Source organism: Pelophylax lessonae, assembly GCF_965119305.1.
Source record: "Pelophylax lessonae genome assembly, chromosome: 3".
NCBI lineage: Eukaryota > Metazoa > Chordata > Amphibia > Anura > Ranidae > Pelophylax > Pelophylax lessonae.
Window position 1 is genome coordinate 88,252,127 of NC_138770.1, and position 15,145 is coordinate 88,267,271.

A 15,145-nucleotide genomic window follows, 5' to 3' on the forward strand; every position below is an offset into this window, starting at 1 on the left:
ATTTATCTCACCAATTTTCAGATTCTATTGTAGCAAGATATTCCCTTTATGTGTCACTGGTCATAATGGTATCGCTGATCAGTGTATGTATTTATGTAATTTATGTACTGTATGTAGGTGTATTAAAACAGCAACTTATTCCTCAATCCCTTTCTCTGCAGCCTCCGCTGCACTGAACAGAGAATGAACAGAAGGCTCTGTACAGAGTCCCCTGTTCATTCACAAACTGAAGCATAGTAAACATGGTGTATTATGCTTCACTTGTAAATAAGCACAGTGAAGGATTGGTACCAATCACTCACTGCGTTCATTCACAAAAAGAAGGGGTAGGTAAATATATCACCGGCCATTTCCCCCGCTCTCCATCCTGAAGATCCCCTGTTCTGTGTGCCCACAGCAGCCAGCAGGAGAGGAGTGAGGGGAAACCAATAGTGCTGTGGGAGGTGAGGAGCACAGGGGGGGGGGGTCCAGGCAGCAGGGAGATTGAATCCTGGACAGGGAAGTTTATCAGATGTGGGGCAGGACAGGGGATGATCATTGTGGTGGAGGCAATTATAAGAACCAATCCTGGTGTGTGTCTCATGTCATGGTTCTTGGAATTGCCCCCGCCACATTGATCATCCCCTCTCATGCCCACATCTAATTTCCAGGCCCCCGGGACCATTGGCTCATGGGGTGATTATGGTATGCCCAGGCACACCCGACACACCCCATGCATATTCCTATAACAGTACTACACAATGGATACATTTTATTGATCCCTTTAACAATGTAAGTCTACAGCCAGCTGACTAATTGAAAAAACATACTTCCTATTTTGCTGATTTAACAGTCAACAGGACCCAGGAAACAAATATTTTCAATGACACCTTAACAAATCTCAGGAAGCAGACACCAGATGCCAGCTGTAGTTTTTCTGTATTACAAAATATTTCTTTGGTTCAGCAGTTTTAGAACATGATTATTAATATTTTGGGAAAGAAGATGAGACACCCTGCATTGGCTCTCCAGATTTTGGTATATTAACTATTGATCTATGTTGTATCATTAAAACTCAAGGTGACCTAACTTCTAAATTTCACACTCCCAGTAAGGAAATACATTTTGAAATCAATGTTTATTATGTACCTTAATACAATGTACTTATGCATGTGTAGGCTCTTGAATTATGCACTATAAACAAGGAGGGATAGTAAAAATATCTCCCCATATGAAATTGTTAACCACTTTAGTTCTCACATCTGAACACCTTCTATATCCCGAGCAATTTACATCTCTGCTATGGGTCTATTGATTTGGCAACAACGTTGTCATTACCTAAAGCGACTGTAGCCTCAAAAAAAAAAAAAAAGCTCCTGTTCCTTTTCAAGCATGAATAACAGTGTAGTGCTGTTGCAGTGTAATTTGTCCCTTTCTATGTTCTAAAATACCTGGTTGATCCTGCCTGTTCCTGTGTTCACCTATGTAAACTGACCGTGCTAATCATGGCTGTTTATCCATGATACCGTGGTCAGTTTACGCACCTCCGTCATCCCACTGTGTGTTCTGAGTGTCTCCCCTCTCCCCCTCCCTCCCTGCCTGTCATTTCAAGTCTGTGTAGTGAGAGCCGATATCCTCCCCGCCCCTCCCCTCTGCTCTGGTCTCTATTCCGCTGTAACACATAACTCCATTACTTGTATCCTCTCTGTTTTACCAAGCTATAAAATACTATGTGTCAGTTTTTTTTTTTTTAATTGCCAGATAAATTTAGAGTGCTCTCTGCCTACCAGGGAGCTGGATTTATTGATAGGGTCTGCTCATGGTGCTCAGGTGCAGCTCAGCTTGTCTGAATGTTTCACACTGGTCCAATAGGGAGGCATATTGAACAGCGGGAGGAAACCTGACAAGTGAGCACATAGGCATTGTTACAACCCTGGTAAATGGCAGAGAAAAGTGCCTCGTTGTATGTTCGGTGACTGTATAAATGCCAGGGGCACGTATGCTTGGGGTCTTCAGCTAAAGAACAGGGTCCCAGAGGGAGGGAGCAGCTGTCCCTCCTGTGTAGAAGCTGCCATTGCGGCCTTAAGTGGTCAACCTGAGGGCCTGAAAGTCAGAGAGAGAGAAGCTGAACCCAGAGGTCCTGCAGAGCTGACTGGAAGGGAGACACCAGTAAGGATCTAATTCAGCCTACAGTGAGTACAGATCTGTGTCATGGGGCCTGTCCTGTGAGGGCCACCTCCTTCTGCTAGAAGAGTCAGTGGACGAGTATCAGTCAAGGGGATGCTAGAGAGTGTCCTGAAGATAAAGAAGTTGCATCAAGTCTGCTGCTAGAGAGAGCAAGAAGACTTCATTCTTCCATACAAGGGGCAGTATGGTTAAAGCGGCGTGTCTCCTTCCACAAGTAAACCCGTGAGGCCAAGTGACAGCTGTCCTTATCTACTGTGAATAGTTCAGTTGGAGTATCCCACTATTGCCTTCTCCCATCCAAGTTCCAACAATAAATACAAAACCAAATACCCCGTTTATTGAGTATCGAGCAAATGGGAGTAAGGATGGATGTTCCCTAGTGACTGCCTGTAAGGTAACCAGAGGGAGGCCCAAGAAGTCATCACACAGCAAGCCCTATGGGGACAGTGCTACAATTATAATCCCAAATACTATCTTTCACAGCACCGGTCTGCGGCCACGTGACCCCCCTCTGCTGGCCGACTATGGTCAGAGGGGAATCTCAGCCCCTCCCGCTGCTCTCCTTGATTGGGGAAGGAGAGCGGAAGGAGGTCACATGACCACAGAACGGCGCTGTGAAAGAAGGTATTTTAGATTATAATTTTTAAAAAGCTGACACTCAGTACTTTATAGCTTAGTAATACAGAGAGGATACAAGTAATGGGGTTACGTGACTTCACAACCACTTTAAGATACAAGTAAGACAAAAGTAAGACAAAGTAATACATATATTTTATATGAAACAAGGCTTTCTTTTGGTCATATTGTCTTGCAAAAAATATTTAACAAGTTTTCAAAAGACAAAACACATACCAATAATAATAATAATTATTATTATTAATATTAAAACAAAACAGTGTTTGTTCATTTAAAATACTGCTACTGTAGATAAAGGTATACATATTACCCTATAATTTGTCCCATGTAATATAACAATTGAATATGATTATCCTACAAAGCATTGAAAAGTTCTTTTTACAAATTAAATAAAGGTTTTTTTTTTTCATTTTGCACTTTTTTTTATTGTGACACTGAATTAACTTATAAAATAAATAAAACCAGAAAGTTTAATAACACTTTGGCCCCGTTCACATAGGGACGACGCTACTTCGCACCGCGACCTCCGAGGTCGCGGTGCAAGCAGCGCGCCGCGACCTTGGAGCGGCCGCCACGGACTTCATAACATTGAAGTCTATGGCGGTCGCCTCCTGGTCGCCCCAAAGAAGCTCCGGACCCTTTTTCTAAGTCGGAGCGACTTGTGTCGCTCCTATTAGAACGGGTCCGCAGCTTCCCTATTGGAGGCGACCTATGGCGACCTGTGAGGCGACCAGGTCGCCTCACAGGTCGCCTCAGTGTGAACCGGGACTAAAGTGAAAGGGGGAAGAATGAGTTAAGGTTAACTAGGGGTAAAATAGGGGTTAAATAAAAACATTTTATTAAAAAAAAAAATATATATATATATATATATATATATATATATATATATATATATATTTTTTTTTTTTTTTTTTTTACTTGTCAAGATGCTTAAACTTCTGTCATAAGCAGATAGAAGCTCATCTGCTTGATCTGCAAATCAATAAATTATTGAAACAGTAAATACAAAAGTAAGGCCCCTTTCACAGGGGTGCACCGTCCAACGGAGTCCGTTCTGCTCAGCGGCGGATTGATCTGCCGATCCCGACTGAACAGGCGGATGACAGCTCCGTCTCTGCTCTGTGTGCAGAGACAGAGCTGTCAGATCCCTGCTGTCCTCTATGGGGAGATCGGATGAGAATGGACCGCCTGTTCATTCTCATCCGATTCCATCCGATCCGTTCCTCCAGACGGATGGAAAATAGGGTTTCCATCCATCCGGATTTCACGGACAGGATCAGAATCGGATAGCAGCGGGTGTCAGCGGAGATGTCTCCGCTGACACCCGCTGCTCCATAGGGATGCATGGAGGATCCGATCAGGTCCGCCTGAAAAACTGACAGGCGGATCGGATCGCCCGTGTGAAAGGGGCCTAACAAAGTTACCTTGTATATTTCTAAATTATGTCTACACTATATTACCAAATATATTGGGACGCCTGCCTTTACACGCACATGACCTTTAATGGCATCCCAGTCTTATTCCATAGGGTTCAATATTGAGATGGTCCATCCTTTGCAGCTATAACAACTTCAACTCTTCTGGGAAGACTGTCCACAAGGTTTAGGAGTCTGTCTATAGGAATAATTGACCATTCTTCCGAAAGCGCAGGTGAGGTCGGGCACTGATGTTGGACGAGAAGGCCTGGCTCGCTGTTTTAACTATGATTCATCCTAAACCTTGTGGACAGCCTTCCTAGAGGAGTTTAAGATGTTATAGTTGCAAAGAATAGGCCGACTCATTACTGAACCCTACGGACTAAAATTGGGATGCCATTAAAGTTCATGTGCGTAAAGGCAGGTGTCCCAATACTTTTGGTAATATAGTGTATTTACCTAGCAGCTCCCAACTGCTTTTACAGTGGGGATTTGCTGGCAAAGACAAAGGGTTAGCAGCAGAGAGGCCAAAGGACAAGATCCTCCACAGATGGCTTGTGAAATGTGATGAGCAGTATTGGGCATGCATAGTATGTCAAGTGTCCAGTTAAACAACACAAAGGAAACAAACCTATAAAGCAGACATTTCAGAAATATTTTTCTGCAGGTCCAGTATATTTTTTCATTATGTCTTTTTTATTAAATTAGAGGTTTCTAAACTGAGCTTATGTTATAATACTTTGGTTAAATAAACTGATTAGCTGCGAGGTATTGCACAAAGTTGGTAAGGCTTCGGCCCACGGTTTCCCTCCACTGCTGGTTCAAGGTCTATCTCAGCCCCGGGGGGAGCCTGGAAGGTGAAGTTCTGCAGAAGGGATGTAAAGAAGAGGAAAAGCTCCATTTTGGCCAAGGTTTCACCAGCGCAACTTCTTTTGCCTACAGAAAGATACGAAAGAGAGCAATCAATTTTAACTGCATTGCTTAGTTCTCGCCAGTGTTAATTTCGTCGACTAAAACCGACTAAAACGTTTTTGTCGACTAAATTAACACAATTTTAGTCGACTAAAATACGACTAAAACTAAAACAATTCAGATGACTAAAATACGACTAAAACTAAAATGGCATTTTAGTCAAAAGACTATAACTAAAACTAAATTGAAATTTGCTGCCAAAATTAGTGCATGCTCAAAGCTTAATGCCATAAATAATAACATATTAGATTTTTCACTCCAGGACCAGCAGTAGTATATAATGAGTTTGGAAATTGTAGAGAAATGCTTAAATAATGCATTACAAATTACAATTGAACTACACCCATTCGATTATTGATGACTAAAATGAGTTTTAGTCTACTAAAATGTAGGACGTTTTAGTCAACTAAAATGTACTGGAGTTTTAGTCGACTAAATACGACTAAAACTAAAACACTTGCAGAAGACTAAAATGGGACTAAAACTAAAATGCCATTTTAGTCCTAAGACTAAAACTAAATTGAAATTTGCTGCCAAAATTAACACTGGTTCTCGCTTTTGTTCCTGTTGTTCTCCATGTTTCCAGGCAGGCACACATGAAAATGAAGATCAACTAAAAGCAACATAAAACACAGAAGATTAATTACTATTAAAGAGGTTGTAAACTAGTTTGTTTTTTTTTTTTTACACCCTGCAAGAGAAAGACATAATGAGCTAGTATGCATCGCATACTAGCTCATTATGCAATACTTACCTTAGAACGAGCCCCCGCCGTGCCGCTCACTCACCTCTATGACGGGCGACATGTCCAGTCGCCCGTCTTCCGGGATCGCGGCATCCGGCCATCTGATTGGCCGGAGCCGCGGTGACGTCACTCCCGCGCACGCGCGCGGGAGCCGACAGTCTCGGCACGGGACTCTGAAGGAACGGCACGATCGGCCGTTCCTTCAGAGCGCATGCGCCAGTGACGTCACTGGCGGCATGTAAGGTAAATATCTCCTAAACGGTACATGTTTAGGAGATATTTACAGTACCTATAGGTAAGCCTTATCATAGGCTTACCTATAGGTACAAGTTTTAGAGGAGGGTTTACTTCCTCTTTAAAAAAATATACACTATATTGTCAAAAGTATTGGGACGCCTGCCTTTACACGCACATGAACTTTAATGGCATCCCGGTCTTAGTCCGTAGGGTTCAATATTGAGTTGGCCCACCCTTTGCAGCTATAACAGCTTCAACTTTTCTGGGAAGACTGTCCATAAGGTTTAGAAGTGTTTCTATGGGAATGTTTGACCATTTTTCCAGAAGTGCATTTGTGAGGTAAGGCACTGATGTTGGACGAGAAGGCCTGGCTCGCAGTCTCCACTCTAATTCATCACAAAGGTATTCTTTCGGGTTGAGGTCAGGACTCTGTGCAGGCCAGCTAAGTTCCTCAACCCCAAACTTGCTCATCAATGTCTTTATGGACCTTGCTTTGTGCACTGGTGCGCAGTTATGTTGGAACAGGAAGGGGCCATCCCCAAACTGTTCCCACAAAGTTAGGGCATGAAATTGTCCAAAATGTCTTGGTATGCTGATGGCTTAAGAGTTCCCTTCCCTTACCTTCCCTGGAACTAAGGGACCAAACCTTACCCCTGAAAAACAACCCCACACCATAATGCCTGCTCCACCAAATGATTTGGACCAGTGCACAAAGCAAGGTTCATAAGGACATGGATGAGCTTGTTTGGGGTGGAGGAACTTGACAGGCCTGCACAGAGTCCTGACCTCAACCTAATAGAACACCTTTGGGATGAATTAGAGCAGAGACTGGGAGCCAGGCCTTCTCCTCCAATATCAGTGCCTGACCTCACAAACATTCCTAAAGACACACTTCTAAACCTTGTGGACGGCCTTTGCAGAAGAGTTGAAGCTGTTATAGCTGCAAAAAAGTGGGCCAACTCAATATTGAATCCTACGGACTAAGACTGGGATGCCATTAAAGTTCATGTGCGTGTAAAGGCAGGTGTCCCAATACTTTTGACAATATAGTATATATGTAGATAATAGTAATTGTTTCGCAACAAGCTTTCTCAATGACACCATCGTTAGGCAGCAACAGGTTGCAGTCATGATTTGGTGACAATTATCTTTCCTCATAACTATACACAGTGGTGTATTTATAAAAAGAAATCCATAGCATTTCACCCAAAGTACATGCACATTTGTTCTTTGCAAAGCGGGGAAAGAAATTATGTTATTGTATTAGGTGTGTTATCAGGCTATTTCCTTCGAACAGCACAGAAAAAACTTAATAACATTCAATTTTGGGCCCATTTACATAGAACAAGTATATACATGAACTTTCACTGGGCAAATTAAAAATGTTTTACAATACACCCAATAGTGATTAAAACCTAGTTATCATAGATTTAATTGTTTGAAACAATGTTTTTTTTTTTTTTTTTTTTTAAATAAAAGTTTTATGCCACAATAAAAAGACTGATTTCATCTATTTTTAATGATTTTTTCATTAGGGCAGATTGTCCCTTTTCCATGAAAATCATCAATCACATATCAAGGTATTTCTAAATTTCAGTACAACTGATTTCAGGAAGATGAGACCTTTATGTGATCTCTTTATAAAAGTGATAGTTATTTTGAGCAATCGCATCGTTACATAATTATGAGAACATAAGAGTGCATGGGTCCTACAATGAGAGGAAGAAATAACCGGATCAGGTAACAACGCTCTTCAGACTTTTTTGTAAACTTTTTGTAAGTAATAAAAACTACTGTGTATACCAGTGATGGCGAACCTTGGCACCCCAGATGTTTTGGAACTAAATTTCCCATGATGCTCATGCACTCTGCAGTGTAGTTGAGCATCATGGGAAATGTAGTTCCGAAACATCTGGGGTGTCAAGGTTCACCATCACTGGTATATACTGTCCAATCTTTGAAATTCTCATCATCATGATCTGTTTAGACTTACCTATAGAGAATGGAATGAAGGCCTCATTCTTTTTAAAATTTCCTTCTGCATCAAGAAAATGCTCCGGATAAAATTCAAAGGGTTTTTTGAAATAAGCTTCATCATTCAGTACAGAGGACAGCAACGGGAAAACAGTAGTGCCCTGCAAGGATAAAAGTCATTAAAAAAATTAACACACGCAACAGATCATTGATTGACTACAAAGGTGAAAGGATACAGATTTTTTTATGATCTGTCACCTATTACCCTTGCCAAGTGATGTTCCTTTCTGCCTACTAGGGATGGGCTTCGTGTTCGAGTCGAATGGCGAACAAATGGGCTTCTTTGTGGGAACTTTGAGTTCCCGCATCCATAGTGCACTGTGCACTGGCAGTGCTTTATGTGATTGGCCAAAGCATGGACTCTGCCCTCCATGCTTTGGCCAATTAAATCATCTGTGCCATGATTGGCCAAAAGCAGGTGCCTTTAGCCAATTATGGCTCAGGGGCAGCTGTTAAACTCACTACAGCTTTCCCTGGAGGAGTTCCACTTTTAAATCACCTGCTGGCCAAGGGAATCAAACCCACAACCTCTCAATTGAAAGCCTGGTATTCTACCACCTACGCCGCCGTCAAGCCTGCTTAGGCTGAACACACTCTCACTAACTAACTAACTAACTAACTAACTAACCAACTAACTAACTAACTAACTAACTAACTAACCCTACACACAGTGCACGGCAGCCGCCCCTGAGCCATGATTGGCCAAAGGCAGGTGCCATGTAACGTCAGTTACATGAGTTCTCATGGAAACTAACTTTTCATGAGGTGGGTTTTCTCAAGTTTGCTTTGAAACATTTTCCAACTTCCTTATGCTTCTGATCCCTTGGGGAAAGCAAGTGTTACTATATTGATAAAAACATACAAAAAAGTTATCTCTTGCGGGTACACCCCTCACATTATTACAATGTACATGCTCCTAATTCTGCTCAAATTAACTTTTTAAGCAAGGTATTCGATCCACATTTCGAGGCACCTAACCCATTTGTCATAGAAGGTGGGGATTTCAATCTAACTTTTTTGCCCAATAGCGACAGGTTGACTTTATCTGGGGGAAACCCACCTTCCCAGACTATTAAAATGTCAACTACTTTTCGCCAAATGATAAGGGCACATGGTCTTTATGATTCATGGTGGGTCAAACACCCACAACAAACAATTTCTTATCTATTCTCTAATACACAAGATGCATTCTAGACTAAATTATTTTTCAATCACAGCACTTTTACTCTGTTTCTCTTTTGAAATTAAATTTCCTAGTCAGACCATGACTCCATCATCCTAGAGTGTACAAGGTGTCTACTTTGTGGGAGGCTCACAAGGCATTTCTTAGAGGTCATTGTATTTCATGTGGCTCTTATCTCAAATGAGACGATAACTACCGTAAAACTATTTTACGTGAGCTTTTGTTGACTGTATCCACAGTAGCTTGCCCGCCCACTGTTACTTCCAAAGGGAATAGTCCCAAAGACCTTGACCCAAAGAAGGCTGAAAGATCCCTTCTCTGGATAAATCAAAAATTCTATGAATATGAAAATAAACCACACAGGCCACACACAGGCCACACACAGGCCAGTTCTGTCCATGCCTGAATTTACTCTTCAATCTGATGTACCTACCGTACCTAATCTGATGAACCGTACCTAATCTCTGACTAAGATGGCTAAAACCTTTAAGAAATATTACAGTAAATTATATGGTTGCATCTCCCCTGACCTAAACCACCCCTCCCCCTTTTTAAAAGGCAAACAATTGATACCTTTATGTCTTCTCTTAAACTGCCTAAACTCTCCGCAACTGAATTGCTCTCATTTAATTGCGGATATTACTATGGAAGATAGAGTCAAACAATTATCCCTTCACAAAACCCCCGGACCAGATGGCCTGCCTTACTAATATTACAAAACATTTCTCCTGGTGTTGACCATTGGAATTATTTAAAGTGATTCTAAAACCTTAGGGTTTTTTTACTTTAATGCATTCTATGCATTAAGATAAAAAAATCTAAGCTGCATGTGTAAATCGGGGAAGGACTTGGCTTCTATGTCTAACAATAGACCAATCACCCCACTAAATTCGGACTAGAAAAGTTTTAGAATAACAGGAGGAGGTAACACTAAATGAACCATAGATTGTATAGATATTCTGAACAAATCCCCTACACCTGCTTTGTTGCTGAGTCCGGATGCACAGAAAGCATTTGATAGATTGAGTTGGCCTTATATGTTTTCTGTTTTGCAATGCTTAGGATTTAAAGGCTATTCAAGCACTTTATTTCACACTAACCTTGCAGGTCAAAATCCCACATGTCAAATCCTCCAGCTTTCCCCTGTATAATGGTATTAATCGGGGTTGGCCATTATCCCCTTTGCTGTTTATACTAAGCATAGAGCACTTGGCTGAAGCCATATAACAAATATACATGGGGTCAAAGTTAGAGATTGATAATGCAAAGTATCTTTATTCACGGATGATGTATTGCTGACACTTACAGACCTGTTAAGTTGTCGGAGGAAAACGTTAATTCTTCCTAAACAAATGTCTTGTCCACCCTCACCCACCACCCACATCTCTCCTTCCCAGCTCTCATCCTTACAACTTACATGCTAATTATCAATACCACTGGTTTACAGATTCTCTTCAATACCTAGGTGTTTTTATCACCCCAATGTATGCTCCTTATCTGAAGCAAACTTCCCCCTATTGTTTTGGCAAAATTTGAAACATTGAGATAATTTTACACTCTCTTTCTTGGGAAATATTATGACTCTTCAAATGTCTATCCTTTTTAAGTTGCTATACTTATTTGAATCTCCCCTGTACATAGCTTGCACAATATGTACCGTATTTAATATGGATTCCAATCTCAGTTCTATTGTAAGGTTAGTACCATAATAAAATTGTTGTTCTGGAAATAATGGTGCCAGTACAGCTATAGCGGGGGCTGGAGGTGGATCCCTACAATGACAACAGTGCTTCTCCTTCTTCCCCTCCAACAAAAGAGGCTGAATGACAGCAAATCACCTCCATGGGGAGAATTAGAAAGGTCCCCCATTCCTGGGGGGTCAGCCAATCACCTGCTTGTGGCTATACCTGCAAAGCTCCAGAGTTAGGTTGGGAGTAGACTATCCATGGGGACCAGATTTAAAGAAATCTGGGAATTTAGTGAAAAAGCCATTCATTTTAACTTTAAATATTTAGCAAAGGAGGCTTCGATTAATGGACTAGGGTTTGTTTGTTGGCATTAAACACAAAGAAAGTGGATGGTTAACCTCGCGCTTATGGTAAGGGGTAGTATAACTAAATGAGTGTATAAGTATAAATATAAATGTGTAATAGCTGCTGCTGAAAAATAAAGTGCAAGTAGCTTTAAAGTGATCAAGAAAACAAAGTAGATCAGCGCTGCTATCTATAAATAAATATCTCTAATAAATACTCGATTGTGCAAAGTGATAATTGTGCAAATATCAAATCTGAACAAGGGGGAGCATCATTATTGCACTCAAGCAAAAGGAGCACAGCAACACTTTCTAACTTGGTTTGCACTGAAAGACTGTTCATTCAGATTTATATTTGTTTACTCATTTCACTCCAGCGCAAAGGACTTTTTGGTTTTCATTTGATGGTTATGAATAGGGTTGAGCGGACACCTAGATGTCCGTGTTCGACGGGTTCGGCCGAACATTAAAAAAAAGTCCGGGTCCGTGTCCCGGACTTTTACCAAACTTTTCCCAGACACCGAACCCCATTGAAGTCAATGGGGACCCGAACTTTAAGGCACTAAAATGGCTCTAAAACACCAATGGAAAGGGCTAGAGTGCTGCAAATGGCAGCAAAACGTAGTTAAGAGCATGGCAAGTGCTCTGCAAACAAATGTGGATAGGGAAATAACTTAAAACAACAAAAAAAAAAACAGAAAAATAAAACAATGTTCTTCATCTCTGAAGGACGAGGCCCATATGGAGTAGGAGGGAGGTTGAGGTGGTGGTGGATGTGGCGGTGTCATAGGCGTGCGCACAGGGTGTGCCGGGTGTACCTGGGCACACCCTAATCACCTAGGGCACATAGCATTATCGCTCTGTTTGCCAGTGAGGAGATGGGAAAGATCTCCCTCGGACCTGCTCTGCTCTATTTCTCTTTGCCAGCAGGGAGAGTAATGTATCGGGGCCATGTACATGTAGGCAAACACATGCATGTGTATTTCAACTTTGGGGTGCACACCCTAATGCAATAGGCTGCACACACCTATGGGCGGTGTAGGTGGAAGCGGCGGTGGAGGAGGACCAGGGCTGGATTAAGAGCATCATGGTCTTGGTGCTGAGGATTTTGAAGGGCCTTAAGGGCCGTGCCTTGGCATGCACCCAGAGGAGGAAGGGTGCAGCCATGCATGCCTAATTCAACATGGGATGCTGTCTCTGAAGCCCATAAACACATCCATGCATCGGCAACTGTCCCTCCTTGTCAGGCCTTCGCGCTGTGTGGGGAGGTTCTGAGGGTGCTGCCTGGGGAAGCGAGCATAGAAGCCAGACTTCTGTGTTTACAAGTGACAGAAGAGCGGTCACAGTGAATATGGCCAACCCGGGGCCTATATAAAAGGTAGGGGCCTGGAGCTGCAGCTCAAATAGCCCCTACGTTAATCTGGCCCTGAGGAGGAGGACGAGGTAGCCAACACTGCTTCTTTTCACAAATTTTAAATGAGGGTACACCCCAAAAGAGTGAGAAAGAGCAAAAATGGAACAATGGGTGGGTAAGGTCGGTATCCATTGCTATTCTGCACAAGGTACGGAAAAGTCCCGTGGGATCCATGCCTGGTTCATTTTAATGAACGTGAGCTTGTCCACATTGTCTCTGGACAGGCGGCTGCGCTTGTCTGTTATAACGCCCCCAGCCATGCTAAATACCCGTTCAGATAATACACTGGCTGCAGGGCACGCCAGCACCTCCAAGGCGTAAAGGGCAAGCTCAGGCCATGTGCCCAATTTGGAGACCCAGAAGTTGAAGGGGGCAGACCCCTCATTCACTACATGTAGGCGTGTGCACACATACTGCTCCACCATGTTGGTAAAATGCTGCCTCCTGCTAAGACGTTCCATCTGAGCTGCTGGTGCTGCTGTTTGTTGTGGCGTGCTGACAAAGCTTTTCCACATTTCGGCCATGCTAACCCTGCCTTCTGAGGTGCTGGCGGTGCCCTGGTTGCGTTGGCGACCTCCTCCTCCTCCTCCTCCTCCTCCTCTGCCTTGTGCTTCCACTGTGGCCCCGCTGTCAGATGGGAATGCCAGCAGCATCGCATCTACCAGCGTGCGCTTGTACTCGCGCATCTTGCGATCGCGCTCCAGTGAGTAAATTAAGGACGGTACGTTGTCCTTGTAACGGGGATCCAGCAGCGTGGCCACCCAGTAATCAGCACAAGTTAGAATGTGGGCAACTCGGCGGTCGTTGTGGAGACACTGCAGCATGTAATCGCTCATGTGTGCCAGGCTGCCCAGAGGCGACGAAAGGCTGTCCTCTGTGGGAGGTGTATCGTCCGTGTCCTCTGTATCCCCCCAGCCACGCACCAGTGATGGCCATGAGCTGGCCTGGGTGCCACCCTGCTGTGAACATGGTTCCATCTCCTCCTCCAGCTCCTCCTCCTCCTCATCCTCCAGAACTGTGCCCCTGCTGGACAATTGTGTCCCTGGCATTTGTGTGTGCAGGAACCCACCCTCGGAGCCCCTTGCGAATGACTGCCCTGGAAGCCTTTGAAATGTTACCTCTTCATCCTCCTCCTCCTCCTCCTCCTCCTCATCCTGTGCCACATCCTCTTCCATCATCGCCCGAATTGTTTTTTCAAGGAGGCATAGAAGTGGGATAGTTAAGCTGAGAACGGCATCATTGCCACTGGCCATGTTGGTGGAGTACTCAAAACAGCGTAACAAGGCACACAGGTCTCGCATGGAGGCCCAGTTATTGGTGGTGAAGTGGTGCTGTTCCGCAGAGCGACTCACGCGTGCGTGCTGCAGCTGAAACTCCACTATGGCCTGCTGCTGCTCGCACAGTCTTTGCAGCATGTGCAAGGTGGAGTTCCACCTTGTGGGCACGTCACATATGAGGCGGTGAGCGGGAAGGCCGAAGTTACGCTGCAGCGCTGCCAGGCGAGCAGCAGCAGGGTGAGAACGCCGAAAGTGCTCACAGACGGCCCGCACTTTCTGCAGCAGCTCTGACATATCGGGGTAGTTTTTAAGGAACCTCTGCACCACCAAATTCAGCACATGCGCCAGGCAAGGGATGTGCGTCAAACCGGCTAGGCCCAGAGCTGCTATGAGATTTTGCCCATTATCGCACACCACCAGGCCGGGCTTGAGGCTCGCTGGCAGCAACCACTCATTTGTCTGCTGTTCCATGCTCCTCCACAACTCCTGCGCGGTGTGTGGTTTGTCCCCCAAACAGGCAAGTTGTAAAACTGCCTGCTGTCGTTTAGCCCTGGCCGTGCTGAAGTTGGTGGTGAAGGTATTACGCTGTCCGGATGAGGAGGCGGTAGAGGATGAGGTAGCGGAGTAGGATGAGTTAGGAACAGGAGGCAAACTGAAGCGCCCTGCAATCCTCGGTGGTGGAAGGACATGCACCAAATTGCTATCCGCCTCAGGCCCATCCGCCACTGCATTTACCCAGTGTGCCGTTAGGGAGATATAACGCCCCTGACCGTGCTTACTGGTCCACGTATCGGTAGTTAGGTGGACCTTGGCACAGATGGCGTTGCGCAGTGCACACCTGATTTTTTCCCCCACTTGGTTGTGCAGGGAAGGGATGGCTTGCCTGGAAAAGTAGTGGCGGCTGGGCACGACGTACTGTGGGACAGCCACCGACATAAGCTTTTTAAAACTGGGCGTCTCCACCAGACGGAATGACAGCATTTCAAAGGCCAATAATTGTGAAATGCTGGCATTCAGGGCCAGGGATCGCGGGT

At 44.1% G+C, this 15,145-nt stretch overlaps 1 protein-coding gene across 1 annotated transcript in view; it reads right to left on the reverse strand.

The window, feature by feature from the left end:
* LOC309550377 (uncharacterized protein) overlaps positions 1-15,145 on the reverse strand; it is a 151,649-nt gene that overhangs the window by 73,161 nt on the left and 63,343 nt on the right. Inside the window, exons 9-11 of the mRNA XM_082250772.1 lie at positions 8,165-8,306; positions 4,980-5,153; positions 3,721-3,774 (exon numbers count right to left, since the gene is read on the reverse strand). Coding sequence (XP_082106898.1) covers positions 3,721-3,774; positions 4,980-5,153; positions 8,165-8,306 — 370 coding nt within the window. The remainder of the gene's footprint in view (positions 1-3,720; positions 3,775-4,979; positions 5,154-8,164; positions 8,307-15,145) is intronic.